The sequence below is a fragment of the Fomitopsis serialis genome (genome assembly GCF_022376445.1).
Source record: "Fomitopsis serialis strain Sig1Antser10 chromosome Unknown B0H18scaffold_55, whole genome shotgun sequence".
NCBI lineage: Eukaryota > Fungi > Basidiomycota > Agaricomycetes > Polyporales > Fomitopsidaceae > Fomitopsis > Fomitopsis serialis.
Window position 1 is genome coordinate 1 of NW_025955015.1, and position 17,102 is coordinate 17,102.

The 17,102-nt window shown below is 57.2% G+C and overlaps 7 protein-coding genes across 7 annotated transcripts; 5 read left to right on the forward strand and 2 right to left on the reverse strand.

Annotated features, from left to right (window-relative positions):
- Positions 1–303: 303 nt before the first annotated feature.
- On the forward strand, positions 304–1,568 carry B0H18DRAFT_521333 (uncharacterized protein). The gene has a single exon (XM_048038422.1). The coding sequence runs from the start codon at positions 423–425 to the stop codon at positions 1,335–1,337; it is 915 nt and encodes a 304-aa protein (XP_047891183.1). The 5' UTR covers positions 304–422; the 3' UTR covers positions 1,338–1,568.
- A 1,079-nt stretch (positions 1,569–2,647) lies between these two features.
- B0H18DRAFT_879547 (sure-like protein) lies at positions 2,648–3,851 on the forward strand (the record flags this gene model as incomplete). Its single annotated transcript, XM_048040702.1, has 6 exons — positions 2,648–2,800; positions 2,855–2,990; positions 3,047–3,074; positions 3,129–3,232; positions 3,281–3,317; positions 3,371–3,851. The coding sequence occupies 6 exons, from the start codon at positions 2,648–2,650 to the stop codon at positions 3,849–3,851; spliced, it is 939 nt and encodes a 312-aa protein (XP_047891184.1).
- A 2,723-nt stretch (positions 3,852–6,574) lies between these two features.
- Positions 6,575–8,613, forward strand: B0H18DRAFT_1018353 (uncharacterized protein). The gene is made up of 4 exons (XM_048029368.1): positions 6,575–7,468; positions 7,524–7,991; positions 8,044–8,187; positions 8,247–8,613. Exons 1-4 carry the CDS (start codon positions 6,733–6,735, stop codon positions 8,444–8,446), a joined length of 1,548 nt encoding a protein of 515 aa, XP_047891185.1. The 5' UTR covers positions 6,575–6,732; the 3' UTR covers positions 8,447–8,613.
- Positions 8,614–9,665: 1,052 nt separating this feature from the next.
- B0H18DRAFT_521428 (uncharacterized protein) lies at positions 9,666–10,785 on the forward strand. Its single transcript, XM_048038423.1, has 3 exons — positions 9,666–9,681; positions 9,741–10,073; positions 10,200–10,785. The coding sequence occupies exons 2-3, from the start codon at positions 9,860–9,862 to the stop codon at positions 10,604–10,606; spliced, it is 621 nt and encodes a 206-aa protein (XP_047891186.1). The 5' UTR covers positions 9,666–9,681; positions 9,741–9,859; the 3' UTR covers positions 10,607–10,785.
- Positions 10,786–12,616: 1,831 nt separating this feature from the next.
- On the forward strand, positions 12,617–14,369 carry B0H18DRAFT_521462 (uncharacterized protein). The gene is made up of 6 exons (XM_048038424.1): positions 12,617–12,626; positions 12,687–12,953; positions 13,015–13,106; positions 13,160–13,211; positions 13,262–13,826; positions 13,881–14,369. Exons 2-6 carry the CDS (start codon positions 12,913–12,915, stop codon positions 14,286–14,288), a joined length of 1,158 nt encoding a protein of 385 aa, XP_047891187.1. The 5' UTR covers positions 12,617–12,626; positions 12,687–12,912; the 3' UTR covers positions 14,289–14,369.
- On the reverse strand, positions 14,091–14,543 carry B0H18DRAFT_1018358 (uncharacterized protein). The gene has a single exon (XM_048029369.1). The coding sequence runs from the start codon at positions 14,479–14,481 to the stop codon at positions 14,302–14,304; it is 180 nt and encodes a 59-aa protein (XP_047891188.1). The 5' UTR covers positions 14,482–14,543; the 3' UTR covers positions 14,091–14,301.
- Positions 14,544–15,111: 568 nt separating this feature from the next.
- Positions 15,112–16,675, reverse strand: B0H18DRAFT_1018360 (sure-like protein). Its single transcript, XM_048029370.1, has 6 exons — positions 16,289–16,675; positions 16,100–16,235; positions 16,017–16,044; positions 15,865–15,959; positions 15,769–15,805; positions 15,112–15,716 (listed from the first exon to the last, which is right to left on the reverse strand). Exons 1-6 carry the CDS (start codon positions 16,430–16,432, stop codon positions 15,227–15,229), a joined length of 930 nt encoding a protein of 309 aa, XP_047891189.1. The 5' UTR covers positions 16,433–16,675; the 3' UTR covers positions 15,112–15,226.
- Positions 16,676–17,102: the final 427 nt, after the last annotated feature.

Below are 17,102 nucleotides of genomic sequence, written 5' to 3' on the forward strand. Positions count from 1 at the left end.
TCTAAGCGCACGGACGCAGAGCCTATTCTTGCCCGGAGCCGAGCGAGCCTCCTCGCTCATATTTCCCTCCAAGGCCTTCTGCCGCGCGTCGGCCCCGAAGGAAAGACCCTGGATCGCTCGCACTGGTGCGTTATTCTTGTATGCTCTGCCTGACGCTCCCACAGACCAGCCAGTCGGCTGCATCTCGGGGATTTACCACGGTCAATGCCGCTGAGCTTGTGAACGACGATTGTCAAGTTGTAGATAATGTGCGACCTGAGGGACGCGGTGTTTCAACGCGGAACGTGCAGAGGCCGACCTCGTAGACCTTGCGAGGATGCTGGGTACTCGGGTGGCAAGTGCCAACTCTGGCTGGTCCTCTTTCCTGAAGCTTGGAAGTTTACCTGGGAGCCGGTGAATGCGTCGAACGAACGAAGATTCACATGCACAATCATACGTACGCGGCCCCCTTTTCTTCCCCACCATCAACAGACCGCGACGGCTTGCTCTGCGGTTATCGATTTCGTCGTATATTGCTCGGAGACGCCGCGGGGATAGTGAAACACCGACTCCTTCGACCCGGCTGTGATCCCCTCGTCGCAAATGATTCTCCTGCTTGCTGCGCAAACTGCTACGAGAACTGCGTGAATACGTTGAACCTGCGACACGCTTTGCGCTGTTTGTTACCACATGCGTACGTGGGCATCGAATTCTTCCGTCCTGCCCTTCCGAGTGTATCCAAGCCAATCAGCCACGCTCTGCCCCTCCAGATTCCAGAATCAAGAATGGCTGATAAGCCCAACTTCACCTTCCTCCATTCCTGCACCATGCGCGTGCCGATCACGCGCGTTTCTTCCCTGTCTCTTCTCGAGCTGCTTGTATGCGCTTTCAGTACTCCTCAAGTGACCCGCTGCAAGACCTACCTTAACCACAGACCCAACTGCATACGCGGATGCGCCTCGCCCATTCTGATCACGTCCCTCCTGCACTCCTGCACAATCTCGGATTCTCAGCGACGATCGCCCCCGAATCATATCACCGCTTGGCTCGCCGATAAGCCTGTCCTTCTCGCCTTCCCGTCTTCTCCTGGTCATCTCCACTGTTGTCGCTTCATAAGGCGGGCCAGGGCGAGGGAAGCGCGTGGCCGTGCGTCCCTTGCGGCTGTATGCGGCGAGAGCAAGTACCGAGCTGAGACATGTCCAGATTGGTTTGGTTTGCGACGTGCGCGGATGGGCGTTTCCGTTCTATGTAGGACCGGCGCTGGGTTCTGGCTGCGACGGCGCTGGAGGCGAAGATGGTGGGCGGCGCGTCGCGCTCTGCCGTACAGACTGGAATCCGTTGCTGCGAGGGAAAGCTGAGCCTGCGAAGTCGTCGTCTCTCCTGGACCCCACGCGATCCGAATTCGGGCGCCAGAAGGATCCCTACGTTCTGTGCGTGTCAATGGGGACGAGTGACGTCGTGCACCTTGTATGACTGGCACCCCGTCACGAAATACAAAGTCTAACACTAGCGGGGTTCGATCTGGGGGCCCGGCGTTTGAATACCCGTCACATCTTGTCTGAAGACTGAAATCTTGGGCGCGGTGATGTACGGGCCACAGGCACATATTCTCGCTATGGTCAAGCTACTTCCGAGCCCCGAGTGCGTGCCAGTGACTTGAACGCAGCGAGGGTTTCGTTCGAGGGTTGAACGTTGAACGTTGAATCAGGGCAGTGTGCCTTGCGCTCGAGCGGGAATTCCGTACCAGCCAGCCTACCTTGGGTGGGTTCGCAGAAATGTGACACGGAGGGGGAGAGAAGAAAATCTCAGCCAGTTCCGAAATGCGCCGGGGGAGGAAGAAAGACACAGGCAGCTCCGAGCACTTGCTTATATGCGTCGCCTTGCTCCTCCCGCAGCGTGAGCTGCGGTGTGCATCGCCTCGTTCGTCAAACTCGGGTTACAACTTGAAAGTGGGGAGCTGCGTGCGGCTGAGTATGGGCGCACGCAGCGTCCGGTGACGTCGGAGTCGTGCATTCCTTACTCTGCATGCCGGGGGATGGATCATTGAAATACTGACATGCTCAGCTCAGTCGAGTACGTCGGTGTTCTTGCATGCGCTCTTGTCCGCATGGCAGTACTTACTTGTGTAATATTGGTAGGTAGTTGAATGTAGTACGTATGTAGGAGATGTCGATGAAGCTTTGAAGCACTGTATCATCCCCGGCCCGGTATCCCGTGGTACCCGCGTTCGACATTCGTACGTTGACTTGGAGACCGACCACGACCATGATATAGACATGTACATGAAGCCCGACGTGCATATGTTCGATGTCGTCCTCCGTATACCTGAGCTTGACCAATCGTGCTTTTCTTTGAATTCGTTCTGGTTATTCATCGCGAGCAACTGGTGGACGAATGTTCAGCGCGGTGCCTTTTCTGTCCAGATTTGTCGTGCTGTCCGTGGATGCTGGCCGTCTTAGTACCGCTCGCTCGTTGACGCATCTCTGCCCCACGGTCCCCGCTGCGTTCTCGCGCTCATGCATAGTCTGTTTGACAGCAAGCTCCTCAGCCCCCTCGCTGTCCATCCTGGTGTTGTAAACCAAACTGCGTCGCCCAGGACTCGGAGCTTGTCCCTCGTAACCGCTTCACTACCCGAGTTGCCCAAGACGATACTTCAGTGGACTTGACCATGTACCACCCGCTGGTAGCCCAGGCCGCGCTCGCGGTGTCTTTCCTTGCAGCGGCGACCGTACCTCGGAACCTCGTTCTCAGCAACGACGACGGATGGGCGACCGCGCAGATTCGCGCGCAATTCGATGCGTTGGTGGCTGCAGGCTATGAGGTGCGCCTGTCAATTCTTGTCACTGACAAGTTGATTGACATTCTGCGTGCGCAGGTGATCCTGTCCGCGCCCGCGCTGAACCAATCTGGCAAGGGGTCGCGCTCGAAGACGCCTTCGGTTCTCGACGAGCCATGTGAGTTCGATACGTGCCCCGTAGGCTCGCCTGCCGAAGGATTCAATGCGAGCGATCGTAAGTCGTTCACGTAGGGGGTATGATGTTCGTCCGAGGCTGACACTGTGCACAAGCGCGACTTAACTACGTGAATGCGTACCCGTGAGTGATGATTGCATGATATTTTGATGGTACTCCTGAAGATAGTGTCACAAGGGTCGACGCGGCACGGTACGGAGTCCAAACGCTCTCGAGGCAATTCTTCGACGGGTCCAGCCCGGATTTCGTCGTCAGTGGACCGAACATTGGCCGTGAGTATCGTCGCAGCCCGACATCGCTCAGAGTTCCATCTAATCTTACGCACATAGTCAACGTCGGCATCTCCACGCAGTTCTCCGGAACAGTGTACGTCCATCTCGAAGCTACTTCCATACCCCGTACTGACCTTGCCCTACCAGCGGCGCCGCCGCCGAAGCCTCCAAGCTCGGCATCCCCGCCGTCGCCTTCTCCGGCGCGTCCGGGTCCCACGTCTCCTACACAACGCTCGTCTCCTCGCCCACCTCTACCTCTGCGCTCGCTGCGAACATCTACGCCAACCTCACCATCGACTTCCTCCGCGTCCTCTTCAACACGACCGCCTCGCCCCTCCTCCCGCCCGGCGTCATCCTGAACGTGAACTACCCCTCCGCCACGCGCTGCCCCGACCCCGCGGAATACCGCTGGGTGCTCGCGCGCAACCTGTGGAACCCGTTTGCGACGGACGTAGAGGTATGCGGGAGCGCGAGGCTGCCCACCGAGGCGGACGTGGTGGCAAATGAGGACGGGTGTTATGCGAGTGTGACGGTGATCAGCGCGACGACGAAGACGGACGTAGGGAGGGCGACGCAGGCGGCGATTGTCGAAAGCTTGGAAGGGTTGCCTCTGAGCTGTATGGATTGAGTCTGTGAGTGTGGAGGGCATTTCTTTTGGCTATGGCTGTGAGACCCCATCGGGTTGTTTATCGCTAAATATTGAATGGTAGAATTGATGCGTTGCTTCTCGAGTTCGACGGCTGTTGGGCTTCAGCTTCATAACTCGTGTCATCTAGCAATCATCTGGCTGTCTGACGGCAAGTCCCACGCCTTTCGCAGTGCAACTCATCATCGGACCAGCAGCACTCGCCCAATCGAGTCGTAACGTTTCCGAAAGCGGAAGCGCCTGCGTCCAAGAGCGAAACCACTCCTTTACTGTATCGAAGATAAGTAGCACCGCGTGCGAGCTGCCAGGCTCGTATATACAGAGACAAGGGTTCGTTGTTCACGTTCAGGAAGGGGAATCCGTCGCCCTGAGGCCTGAACTTGAAGGGTGCTCATGCGGCTGATGTCCAATAGTTTCCTTTTTCGGTATCATTCCTTCCCGATCTGTCACCTGTCCTCTCGCCTTCCACGCGTCACGTTTCTTTCGAATCTCCCACTCCCCGACGTCCCTCTCTCGCTCTTCTACTTTTTTATCCCTCTTGCGCTTCCATGACTGGAGCTGTTCTCGCGTGTATAAATACAGGGCCGCCTCGCCCGTATCCCTATCGAATTCCCTCTCCCCTGTTCTCTCCTCTGGCGTTCTTCACTCGGCACTTCTGCGCGACAAGATGGTTCACGTGTGCAAGACAGTCGAGTAGCAAGTCTAGTAGAGCGTATTGAGACGCAATTCGAGCATAAGTAAGTTCTCCATTAGCTTCGGCGGCCTAACTACTCGTTGTAGACTACCACCGTCGTCCTTCGCCGAGCCCTACATCCAACTTCGACTCCTCGACCTCCCTGCATCAGGACGAGCGCGTGTGTCGTGTTTGTCGTTGCCACGCACGCAATCCCTCCGACATCGTATATCGTATACGCAGATGGGCACGTCTCGGCGCCAGCAGCCCCCTCTCGCAGCACCTTCAACCTACTTCCCCGTGGGGCTATATAGCCTCTGCATCGACATGGTATGGCTATGCCTCATTGCAAGCTGCATCGCGGTGCGCATCGACCGACATCTGGCCACCACTCATGCATCCATAACTGAGCCCAGTGCACACGAACACTGTCATGAGGCCAGCACGCCGCACATCTACCGGACGATACTGTATGAGACACCACGAGTACGCCCCTTCGTATTCACGTATTCGTTTCTACATACCGACGGTCCCTCCTCGACACCTGCATCGTCAGCGGCCGAGAGAGAAGCTAGTGATCCGGAGATAGAGTCGAAGTCCGTCAAAAAAGTGTAGCGCTCGCGATCGCCACACTTTTTTGACAGAACTTCGACTCTGCTTATCTCTGGAAGGTCCTTACGGGCAACGATACTGCGTGCAAGATCCGCTCACTAAAACCCCATTCGCGTCTAACGGCCTATGCGGGATTTGAACAGGCTTGGCCAGTGGACCGTTCGAGGTGAATACGACTGCCTCACGCGTCCTGTCCATCGTACTGAATAGACCATACATAGTCACTCGAGGCTACCATTCCCGGGGCCATTCTACGGGTGCCATTCACGCAGACGGTCGACGGGGATTCAGGGGCACGCGAATGGATCTTGGATCGGCGGCGCGTGTCGATGTCGTAGTACCTCCTGTTGTCGAACGCCTCGCGCATACCTATCGGTGTAACGAGCCTCTACGCGATCACTTCGGCGCGCCTCCCTCGTGAACAGAGCTATTGCTCTTGTCGCGCGCTATGCGTGGTGATGCCCGGGCCCGAGTCGATCTACGTGGCCCTTGCTGGTTCTTGGAAACGCAGATCTCGCTCCTCTCCATCCTTCCGGGCTACCCGACTCAGCAGCCGTGTGGAACGCTCCACTTATATTCTTCGGTCGGCGACGAAGCGCTGAGCAGGAGCACGCCCTACTCTCGATGCCATCTTGTGACATCCGTCTGTCGCTCACTCTCCGGCTCCGAGGTCTCCTATACCACCCTCGACAACGATCCAACCGCATCCTCGACTGAGGCCGCCTGGATCTACTCCGCACTGGTCGTCCACTACACCCAAGCCCTCTACGCTGTCGATAGCGATCTGCTCCTATTCCGGGCATCATTGTATCCGTGAACTTCCCGTCCATCGACAACTGCTCAGACGCAAGCGACTACCAGTGGGTACTGTCGAGAAACCTGTGGGATCCCTTCGCGTCGGACTTTGCGGCGTGCTCGTCCGATGGCTCCGTCTTGCCGACGGAGAGCGACGTCGTGGGCGCTGCGGGGTGCTGTGATAGCGTGACTGTCCTCAATGCAACTTCGAAGACGGACGTGGATGCGGATTATCAGGGAGAGGTATATAGCATACTGCGCGAGCTGCCGTTTACCTGTCTGCCGAGTTCTTGAACAGGGAACTTGAAGCATCGGAATGAAATTGCTCTGGCGTTTGTGTTTTTAGTAGGAGGTTCTTGCGATCGATGTTTTGGGGGCTGAGCCAGTATTTCTGAGGCCCGAGTCGACGCAGACTAGAGTTATCACCGTGGTATGAAAATATTTGCATTTGCGGCTACGGCGATTATCACAGTAAGTTGTGAATGGTACGTACGCCGTGCAGACACTAAACGGGGACGACCGTACGTATGGCCTGTACGTACACGTAGTAAGTAGTATGGGCGCCTAAATAGAGTAGTAGCAGTTAGCGGAGATTGCCGAAACCGGCAACATAGCGCCAAGCCGACTTAGACCTCGCATACTTCCCTCCTCCAGCTCCTCATCCTCCTCGTCTTCCTCGTCGTCGACCTTCCTTCGACTCAGGTGCGATAATCTCGCTAACTATTCTCGAAATTGGAAGCCTCCGTTTACATTTGAGAACGAACAGTAGAGCATACAGGACCAATGCCTGCGCCTGAAAGCTGGGCGGCCATCGACTCGCCGCGCGTCGGGACTTTGAGCGAAGTTTCTGAAGATAGTATTAGTGTCGTGTCAGTGCCAGGACGAGGAAGCCCGGGGCCGAGGTCGCCATATTATCATGCCGCGTTATCAGGTTCAACATCCACTTTCAAAGCACCGGCGGCGGCTACACTCAGCACGACCAGCCTCGGTACGGCCATGACGAGCACCTCGTCGCGCACTCCAGCTGGACCAAGGAGTCCCTCCGTTACGGTACGCCCAGCAACATCACGATCTGCTAGCGACACGAGTTCGAATGCAGCGAACGGCCGAAGTACCCCTGCGGTGCGTGGCCCTGGGACGCCGAGGCCAGAGTCTCCCGTGCCCTCGAAGGGCAAGGAGAGGGATGGAGAGAAGGAGAGAGAGGGTCAGAGGGAAAAGCCGAGAGACAGAGAGAGGGACAGAGAGAAAGGGAGGGACCGAACAGGGAGAAATACGAAGAGCGTTGCGAACGCGGGTCCCCCAGTACCCCGGATCCGGAATACGCCTCACCTCCCACACGCAAAAGATGTCGAGTTTGCGCCGGCGACGCTCATGTACTGGAGTCGCGCGCCAGTATATGGCTTTCTTCCGCAACATGGTGTACGCGCGCACAGCGTGACACTCGTCGACAACGTCGCATGGCTGTTCGGCGGGTGCGACGAGAAGGGCTGTTGGCGGGACATCTATCTGTTCAACACCGGTGCGTCTGCTTCTATGTTACGCGCACAGTGATTGAGCGAGGGCCGCAAGTGCAGAGACGATGCAGTGGTCCCATCCACAGATGGTCGGCGACATCCCGCCTCCATGCCGCGCGCACACCGCAACACTGGTGGACCGGCGAATCGTGGTGTTCGGCGGAGGCGAAGGCCCCGCATACTACAATGATGTATACGTGCTCGACACAGTCAGTCGGCGGTGGACGCACAAGGTCTTCCCAGATGACACACCGCTGCCGCCGCCTCGGCGTGCGCACACGGCGGTGCTTCACAAGGGGAAGGTGTGGGTGTTCGGCGGGGGAAATGGGATGGAGGCTCTGAACGATCTGTGGACACTCGACTGCAGCGGATCCACGGAACGGATGCGGTGGGAGCATGTCGAGACGCGGGGACGGAAGCCGATGCCTCGTGGGTACCACACTTCGAACCTTGTCGGGAACGTGATGGTCGTCATCGGTGGGAGTGACGGGCGCGAGTGTTTCTCGGACATCTGGTGCCTCAACCTCGGTGCGTGCTCACTCTCTCAGGCGTCGGTGCGCGCCCTGACCTCTGGCGCTAGATACACTCTGGTGGAGTCAGCCGAAGCTCGAGACCTCGTACCGCCGCTTGTCGCACACGTCGACGCAGGTCGGCTCGTATCTGTTCATCATGGGTGGTCACGACGGTAGCCAGTACACGTCCGAACTGCTCCTATTCAACCTCGGTGCGTTTCGCGTAGTCCCCATGCCAATAGCCGCCGCTGACGTATTGCATATGTTGCAGTTGCATTGAGCTTCGAGCCGCGTACGACGGCGGGAAAGCCGCCCTCGCCGCGCGGGTACCACGTCTCCTTCCTCGCGGACAGCCGGCTGTTCATCTTCGGGGGCTTCAACGGGAACGAGGTATTCGACGACGTGCACCTGCTCGACCTCGCCGGCGCCGCATACCTGCCACAGGTGACGAGCTTCCGCATAGACGTCTGATATTATACAGGGAGGCTGCTGCTTACGCTATTACACGCGGCGCCTTACACTGGGGCTCGGGCGTTAATTATGCTGTTCGTTCGGTCGTTGTATATATACCACAGTAAGGGCAGTCATAATCTCTGTTGTAACTGACTTGTTGGTCCGTTCAAATCTTGTGCATGCAGCGTTCGTGTGATTTCGCGAGGTGCACTTTCCCGACCTCCACCGTGTTCTACCAGACGTGCTGTGCTAATCATTGCTAACTTTCGTCAATTCGTGCCGTTGACCGCGTGGGCCCGCTCTGGTGAGTACAACCTACGGACGCTTCCCTCACTTCCGGTGCTTGCACATCCTGACCAACCCCTGAGCAGTTATGCACCTCAACCGCAGATAACTCAGCAATTTGCAGTCAGTGGAAATAGCAGAGCGGCATTGGAACGACCGTACACAAGCCACCACCAGGGTGGCTGAACCCTGACCCCGATCCGATCACATTGCGCAGTCAGCCGCAGTCGTTCGAGCCGTTTGGCTTTCTCCAAGCTTTCCCCACCCAGATCTACTTCCGCAGCGAGGAAATCGTGTGCTGCGAGATGCCATCTCAAAAGGTAATTTTTTTCCAGTCCGAGTCTCGAAGGCGGTCCCGTGCGCTTGGTGTCGTCGGAAGGTGGTAAGTTCGCTGGACAGTAGGCATTATTGTGATACTACCAATTGTAGTGCGAACGTCCGCGTCTCGTCGTGACGCCTTCTGTTCTCTCTTTCTCGAGGACACGGAGGGATGTCACGAGCACCTGGATGGTATCACTCGTCCTCTGCGGTACGTTCTCTTCGGGCACCTTCTCCGCGCACAAATTTCGACCATACCTGCAGAACGATCAGTCCATCTGATAAATCCGAGCGATAGAAGACCGTGAAAACCCTTGAGCTAGCGACCACTTGTCACCGTGGCCAGAGCGACTTCATCAAGTTCGTTTGTTAACCCTCGGAGCGCTGGCGTGGTTGCTTCCGTTCTGCGCTGCAGGTGCGATTGCATTGCGCAAGTGCTTGAATGCAATAACAAACGGGAAGATGGGATGGACACAGTTTCTCAGCGAAGCATCCACCTGGGGTTGGCAACCCCCCGCGAGTAACTTACGACATGAGTACGACTATGTATGCAAGTTGTGAGCGCCGTAGAATGCTGCGTCCGATCTGATCACCCTCCGCAGTCAACTCTCAGGGGCCCTTCCCACACCCGATACACACTCCGCAGCGAGGTGCGTGCAACTCGCAGGCTCGAGACAAAGCTGTGCTCTCAGTCGAGTCTCGAGGACAGACAAGTGAACCAGCTGTACGATCCTCGGAATGGTTGCCAGTTCGTGGTCAGTGTCTAGGTGACGGTGAGGGCTGTTTGTTTGTTCATCATTCAGATGCGCTCGTTGAAACCGTTGGCAGATGCGGATGAAGGCCGACAGTGCGGATGATCGTCCGCTGGATGTTCGCAGGCCTATACTAATGGGTCAGTACGTGCTGAAAGCACGTGACACGTTGACGGGTCGGTCAGCTCAGGACTCCACGCCCGTCGCCCGACCAGGAGTGTGGTACAGTGATGTTGGCTACCATCGAGCAGTGAGCAGAGAACTTGCCGCAACGCGTCCCAACACGTCCGGTGTGTATGATCAATTGGTGGCTATTGACGGTAGTACGGTGGTTCGAGCGTCCACTGACTTGACAGTGCGCAATAGGTAGGGACTATGTATCTCGCCTAGGTTACAGTTGACGTCCGTGAGTGCAGTCGTCTGGTCGCTCGTTCGTGCGCCGTCGGACAAGACCGTCTGCAAACGCGGAGGGGTATTCTCTGGCCGGAGCGATGAGGAGGCGACGCGTGGGGACCGGTGGCTCGTCTATGGGAGAGACCGTGCGGAGAGACTAAGTATCACGACGGCCAGGCCAGGATGCATGAGAGCACTCTATGCGCTACCGCTGCGTTACCGGCGGCGTCCTTCAGTTGTAACTTATCTGGTGAGTAGGACGCTTCTCCGTTATCTGATAACACGCACAACGTTACCTCCATCCAGCTTCCTTCATCCTTCGCACGTACGTCCAAATGCATGCTCCGATTCGTGTCAGACTCATCACCGCCAGCTGCTCAGATCGCATTGTAGTGATGACAACGACTGGATAATGCAAATGGCATGCTGAAGGTTCGTTCTGAGCGGGCATTCTGTTCCATGAACCCCGTGTTGTGAAGAGCAGACAAGTGTGCCATTCCGAGGCGTGTACGCTCGGTATTGAACGACATGCCTGCGTCACGTTGCCCTCGGCAACGACGGTCGGACAGCCGCACGGAAGATGCGTGTCCTGCAGCTTTAAGGTAAGTACATATCCATTGACTAAGTAGTACACGGCCAGCGAACCGAGTACACGCAGACTGCAGTCTCGGGCGAGCGCCAGCTCTGACCGAGAGTGCAGTGCGTCTGATCTGAGCGCGTTTGGGCGGGTCTGATCCGCGCTTGCTCACCTGTAGTACCACTTTTGGCTCGCGAGCTGGGCTGTACGATGGTAGAAACGAGGCGTCGTTCCTCGTCTGGGTGTGCATGTCAGGAAGTGCGAGCTAGCGACGGTGGAGCCGCTTTGGAGCCGTTCGAAGTTCTCGACCATATCAACTGTATGGTTCTTGATCTTCGCAATCGTTTACAGTGTTCGAATAGTACCCTCAGCAGCCGCATCTGCAACCACCGCCTTCCGACATGTCTGGCTGCTGCCCAACGGGGGATGCTGAAGCAGCACAACGCGGATGACGAGGCTCGGACGTTGCGTCGGCCATCAATGCATCAAGGCGAGGTCCGACTCGGAGGATTGAAGGTGCCTGAGCACTTGGTTGCCTTGGCTAGATCACATTTCGCCCGGGCATCGCGGTCTCGGTTCGTTGCTCAACCGACGCCTCGGACGCTAAATATAGCGCAACTCAGCGGCGACATTCTCCCGCCTGTCCATCGCCAGAAAAGTACATCGACGCGAACCAAACCATCGCCCTCCGCCGCAACTATCGCAGTTCTTGACTTGACAGAATATATTTTGGTCCTGGTTACGAACTGCTGAGATGAGATGTTCCTTGGAATGGATTCGGAGATGCCTGGACTGTCGCGTGAGATGGTGATCCGTGGTCGCTGACAGCTCGGCGGGCTCGCGCAGACAGAAAGTGTTCAGGATGCTGTCCCACCCCGCACAGGCAGTGCTCGGGGCCGGCGATATGCTGGCAGAGAGCCTGCAGATCGCATACAAATTTAGGACGAAGGCTGCGGGGCAGACGGAGGGTGAACTTTGCACTCTGTGTGCTCCCATGCGCCCACACACGCGCACGACGCGCCCCACGCTTGCTGGCGGCCGGCGCGAGCTCTACATACGCGTGCCTCGGCGGCACTGAGACGTCCGGGGGATATGATTGGCTCTGTTCGTCGCCGTTGTGCAGCGAAGACGAGTCTCCCGTCGCGGGGGAGATTGAGCGGTGGCATGAGAGGGGGAGGCCCAATCAGGGCAGCCTCCTCGAGATCAGATGCTATGCCGAAAAAGGCGACATGTGCTGTCTCCTTTTTCCTATCGCGGGGTGGATCCGATGCGCCTTGCCTCGACAGTGAATCATTGTCTCGAGTGGCCACCGTTGGACGGTGGACACCCACAGGAGTGTTATTGTACACGTAGGGCTCAATTACGGTAGGCTCGGGCGCATTGCGAACAAAGCGGGCCGCCGAGATTGTCGTGACGACGGAGGTCGCACAGAAGTTCTGGCCAGAAGGTGGTTGGCACGGCAATCCAGATCGCACTTGATTCGGTGGACGATTATCAGCCAGTCATATGCGCAGGGCGAAATGATTGGAACGCGGTCGCTCGCTTGTGCGGAGAGCTCAGGCCCGAGACGACAATATAAAGGATGGGCCGTATCCGATAGCCAAGCACACCTTCCCCCCTTTTCCATCTTGCCTTGCTCTTGCTCTTTGTCGCAGGCCGTCGCCTAGCGTTGCGTCCACTCGACCCGGGGTCGTTCTTTTCCTTCTTTCGCACCTAGTTTCTTCGTGGTCAAGCTCACAAAGCACCCCGTTCATTCCTTCAAACCCAGCCCGCTCTCAGATACCTCCTAGTCGAGATGTTTTCCAAGAAAGCCTTCGTCCTTGCTTTCCTCTCTATTTCGCTTTCTGCAAGCGCGGCTCCGGCAGCTGATTGTGTGCGTCTCCTTCTCGGTTGCGAGATACGGTATGGTTGCTGACACGTGATCGCTTCTCAGACCCTTACGCAAAGTGTCACGGCGAGGTCTGCTGCGTCCGCGGTCTTCGCGAACACTGGCAACGGCAAGAACGCAGGAGGAGCCGGGAAGGCTGCTGCTGGCGCTGCTGCAGCTGGCAAGGGCGGTAACGCTGGAGCTGCTGCAGCCGCTAAGGGCGGTAACGCTGGAGGTGCAGCGGCCGCCAAGGGCGGTAACGCCGGGGCCGCTGCAGCCGCCAAAGGTGGCAATGCCGGGAACAACAACAACAACAACGGCAATGCTACTGCTGTAAGCATCCTGCAATATGTATCCAGTTTTTCTGAACTTCGGGCTGATATGTTCCTAATAGGCCGCTGCTGCCGGTAACAACGGCAACAACAACGGCAATAACAACAACAACGGGCAACAACAACAACAACGGCGGTGATCAGAGCTCGCTGAGTAAGTGACTTTCGTAATTGCTCATGGGATCAAAGTTGACGTTCGTGTGACAGCGCTCGACCCTCAGCTAGTCCAGACCGGCTTCGAGCAGGATGGTCAGGGCGCGTGAGTAATACGACTTCCCTCGACGTTGTAAGGAACTGATGGCGTTTCAGTGACGCGGACCCAGGGCAGGTAGCATCGGCCACGTCGAACAACAACTTCATCAACTACTGCGGCACGACCAACCTCCCCCTCACGAACGGCACGCAGATCAAGACTGGTTCGTGTAATGCCGCACCAATGGGTATGATCGCCGCGACGACCGCGATGCCCTCGTCGAAGTTCGTCAACCCGAAGAACCTCGACACGGTCCCGGCGAACCAGAACATCACCATCCAGATGGCGATCAGCAACCTCGACACCGGTAACTTCGTCAACCCGAACACGAACTACTTCTCCGCGCCCCAGCAGACCTCCTCGAGCGGTGTCATCCAGGGCCACTCGCACGTCGTCGTCGAAGCGATCGACTCGCTCACGAGCACGGCCACCACGGACCCGACGAAGTTCGCCTTCTTCCAGGGGTTCAACGACGCAGCGCAGAACGGTATCCTCTCCGCAACCATCGCTGGTGGTCTTCCCGAGGGCGTGTACAAGATGTCCTCCATCAACTCCGCCGCCAACCACCAGCCTGTCCTCGTCGCCGTCGCGCAGCACGGTTCCCTTGATGATGCTGTCTACGTGAGTCCTCTCCACTAAATCGGTTTCCTCGTTGACTCTGACGAATGCGTCCAGTTTACCGTGTCAAACAACGGTGGTGGCAACAACAACGCCGGCGGTAACAACAACAACGCCGGCGGAACAACAACAACGCCGGCGGCAACAACAACAATGCCGGCGGCAATGGTAATGCGGCTGCCTCTGCCTCTGCGGCCGCTGCCTCTTCGTCTGCAGCAGCGGCGTCGAACAACGGTGGCAAGGGCAACGCTGGTGCCGGTGCTGCTGGCGCGAAGGGTGGTGCTGCTGCCGGCGCGAAGGGTGCTGCAGCCGCCGGTGCTGGCGCGAAGGGTGGTGCTGCAGGCGCGAAGGCAGGTGCGGCAGCAGGCGCTGCTGGTGCAAAGGCTGGCGCCGCTGGTGCGAAGGGCAAGCGGTGGCTCTGGGAATGAACGACCACCGTCGTGCCGTGACAGCTGCCCGTCGTGATCCCGCTCGCGTGTTACCCCCTTCGTCTTCGTTCCCCATCTGTATCGCATCTCCCTCTCGTCTGTACAAGTAGCGCTGTCTGGGTCTGGGCTGGTTTCTTCCTCCGTCCTCTCCTCCGCATTTTTTCCACTGGCTTTGTACGCTTTTTCATTAGTTGACGCATGCGCCGCTCAGACGGGCAGTCGGCTAGCATCCTTGACACTCAGCAGGGCACTCAATTCATAGGCACGCTTGATGGACACTTTTTTGGTGTGATGATTTTATGGTGTGCATGCGTGATATGGGGCAAGGTTAGATCCGCAGAAGCAGGTTCGGATGGTCGGTACGTCGGGCATCTCGCTCTCTCATTTGCTTCTTTCCCGCCTTTGGAGTCATAGAAGTCGATTCACAATTCGCGACGACCAGATCCATGCACTGCATGACATGTCGGGAGTTGCGCGTTGCACTTGCGTGCTGGAGACTGTCATGTTTGTCATGCATGGGTCGCCCCCATCGTTCTTGCTGCCCGAGAAGCCCGGTTGTGGAGTGGTCGCGAGCGTCGCCCTCATCAACCGAGTGAAGGCAGAGCCGAAGATACGTCCTCCCCTCCGACAAAGAGGTCTTCAGGGTCTGCCTAGGGGAGCTCGGAGACTAAGCCGAAGACGACTGCCCGGGCCAATGTTGAAACGTTGACTCTCCGGCGTAAGAGCCAATAGCAAGATCACGTCTGTTAGCAGGCGATTCGATACTTAGAACACTTCACGACGCAATTTAACCCGTCTCTGGTCTCATGATCCAGTACTTAGCATGGCGACCTGTAGCCTGGTCACCGGCCAGCTCGCGATTCAAATTTCAAAGTCCATATATTTTAAGCTTGCTGAGACATGGGTGTACAATTTCATTCGCACTACAGTGATCCTACACTAAAATCATGCGTATGAGCCTCAGTCACGAAGGGATCAAGGCAAGCAGCTGAACGGCAGCCCCTGGAGCTTCGCGAGCACCTCCGCCTGCACGTCGCTCCCGACATCCGTCTTCGTGCTCGCACTCAGCACCGACACGCTGGCGTAGCACCCATCCTTGTCCACCACGCTGACCTCATCCGGCAAGTGCTTACTCCCGCACGTCTCGACGTCCGTGGCGAGCGGGTTCCATAGGTTCCGCGCGAACACCCATTTGTAGTCAGACACGTCAGGGCAGTCGTCGATCGCGGGGTAGTTTACGTTCACGATCGTGTCGTTCGGGAGGATTGACGTCGGCTGTAGGTCTGCGGCCGCAGAAAGCAGGGTCTGCAGGAAGTGCGTCGTGAGGGACGCGTAGAGACGTGCGGCTAGGATTGCTGTCGCGTTCGGATCGGAGCTGAGAGTCGTGTAGGAAACTTGAGAGCCGGAGGTACCAGAGAACGCTGCGGCAGGAACACTGAGCTTCGCTGCTGTGGACGCTGCGCCGCTAACAAACGAAAAATGAGTCAAGTTCACGCAAGATGAAGGGGGTCGCATACATCGTTCCAGAAAACTGGGTGATGATGTTCAGGTTGGCTGAAGACGGACAAAATGAGGTCAGATCGAAGAGCGTGAAGGCCAGATGCAGGACACACTTCCGATATTTGGTCCGCTCACCAAGAAGTCCGGCGGGGATCCTCCAAAGTACTTCGGAGCAAGCTCCTCAACCCCGTACTGAGCCGCATCAACGCTGTGAAAATGCTCAGCAGGCCACACTTAGCGTCTCGTATATGTATCTGCGACGTACGGGTACCCGTTAACGTAATTCAATTGTGCTGAGCATCAACTATGAACATCGCTTCGCTTTCCGTCATGTTCTGTACGACTCACGATCACTCGCGTTGTACCCTTGCGCCGGCGATCCTGCAGGGCAGGAATCGAACTCGCACGGCTCTGTCATCGGCGTAGGCGTCTTGGACGATGAGCCTTTCCCCGACTGATTCAGCGCCGGGCAAGAGAGGACCACCTAAGCAGGAGCTACGTCAAAGTAGGCACAAACATTTCAGCAAGCCGACGCACATTGTAGCCCGCCTCTGTGAAGGACGCATACTGCGCCCGAATCTGCGCTGTCGCCCACCCGTCGTCGTCTGAGATGACCACGTTCTGTGCGCCAGCCAACGCGGAGAGCGTTAGCCCAAGGAAGGCCAAGTTCCGGAGGGACATGTCCAGATCCTAGAACGTAACGAAAGACTGTAAAGAGCGACAGAGAGAGGCCAAGCACGTCTAGCTGGCTCCCGAATTATACTTGAAGGACAGTGAGTTTCAAGGACCGGGGAATGTGCAAGTCAACGACGGCAAAGAGAGAATACAGGAGCAGGGCATGTTGGCTGTGCGTCGAGTTCATATATAGAACCGCTAGACATGATCGCGAGCATATGGACAGAAGAAAATCAGGATAGGTTGCATATGGTCTAAAGGAATTTTGAAACCGGAGGCAGTGTCGGCCGCGGTGCGGCGGTACGCGGCTATGGGCGATCAGAGTAGATCGAAGTGCGATCGCATGGTCAATGCACACAGTCCTCCTCCTCACCCTCTTCCGTTCATGCCGGGCTTGCAAAACCTGAGCTACGGCGGAGGTCCATGCTCACTTGATGGTCGTCTTCTGGCTAGCGTCGGAAAAGAGCGAGGGCCATAAGCTACTAGTGAAACCGGGTCCATGTAGCCCCGTTCTTCAGCATCCTACAACCTTCCCTTCATCCTCAGTCTGCCACACTCAGGACATGAAGACCATCACGGGGAGAAGTGCTCCATGAACAACTCGGGAGGTCGCTCGTGAGTGCCAATGATGAAGATGGGGTGTTCAACAGGCAGAAGTACATATTGGGTGACCGTG

Excerpts from the sequence above, each read along its gene's own strand:
- B0H18DRAFT_521333 (XM_048038422.1), top strand. The coding sequence starts at position 423 with ATGCACAATCATACGTACGCGGCCCCCTTTTCTTCCCCACCATCAACA.
- B0H18DRAFT_1018353 (XM_048029368.1), top strand. The coding sequence starts at position 6,733 with ATGCCTGCGCCTGAAAGCTGGGCGGCCATCGACTCGCCGCGCGTCGGG. Across the intron at positions 7,992-8,043 it reads CATCTGGTGCCTCAACCTCG|ATACACTCTGGTGGAGTCAG; the intron begins GTGCGTGCTCAC and ends CTCTGGCGCTAG. Across the intron at positions 8,188-8,246 it reads ACTGCTCCTATTCAACCTCG|TTGCATTGAGCTTCGAGCCG; the intron begins GTGCGTTTCGCG and ends CATATGTTGCAG.
- B0H18DRAFT_521428 (XM_048038423.1), top strand. The coding sequence starts at position 9,860 with ATGCGGATGAAGGCCGACAGTGCGGATGATCGTCCGCTGGATGTTCGC. Across the intron at positions 10,074-10,199 it reads AACGCGTCCCAACACGTCCG|TCGTCTGGTCGCTCGTTCGT; the intron begins GTGTGTATGATC and ends CCGTGAGTGCAG.
- B0H18DRAFT_521462 (XM_048038424.1), top strand. The coding sequence starts at position 12,913 with ATGCCGGGAACAACAACAACAACAACGGCAATGCTACTGCT. Across the intron at positions 12,954-13,014 it reads ACAACGGCAATGCTACTGCT|GCCGCTGCTGCCGGTAACAA; the intron begins GTAAGCATCCTG and ends TGTTCCTAATAG. Across the intron at positions 13,827-13,880 it reads CCCTTGATGATGCTGTCTAC|TTTACCGTGTCAAACAACGG; the intron begins GTGAGTCCTCTC and ends GAATGCGTCCAG.
- B0H18DRAFT_1018358 (XM_048029369.1), bottom strand. The coding sequence starts at position 14,481 with ATGCTAGCCGACTGCCCGTCTGAGCGGCGCATGCGTCAACTAATGAAA.
- B0H18DRAFT_1018360 (XM_048029370.1), bottom strand. The coding sequence starts at position 16,432 with ATGTCCCTCCGGAACTTGGCCTTCCTTGGGCTAACGCTCTCCGCGTTG. Across the intron at positions 16,045-16,099 it reads AGGGTACAACGCGAGTGATC|CACAATTGAATTACGTTAAC; the intron begins GTGAGTCGTACA and ends GTTGATGCTCAG. Across the intron at positions 15,717-15,768 it reads ACCCAGTTTTCTGGAACGAT|CGGCGCAGCGTCCACAGCAG; the intron begins GTATGCGACCCC and ends TTCGTTTGTTAG.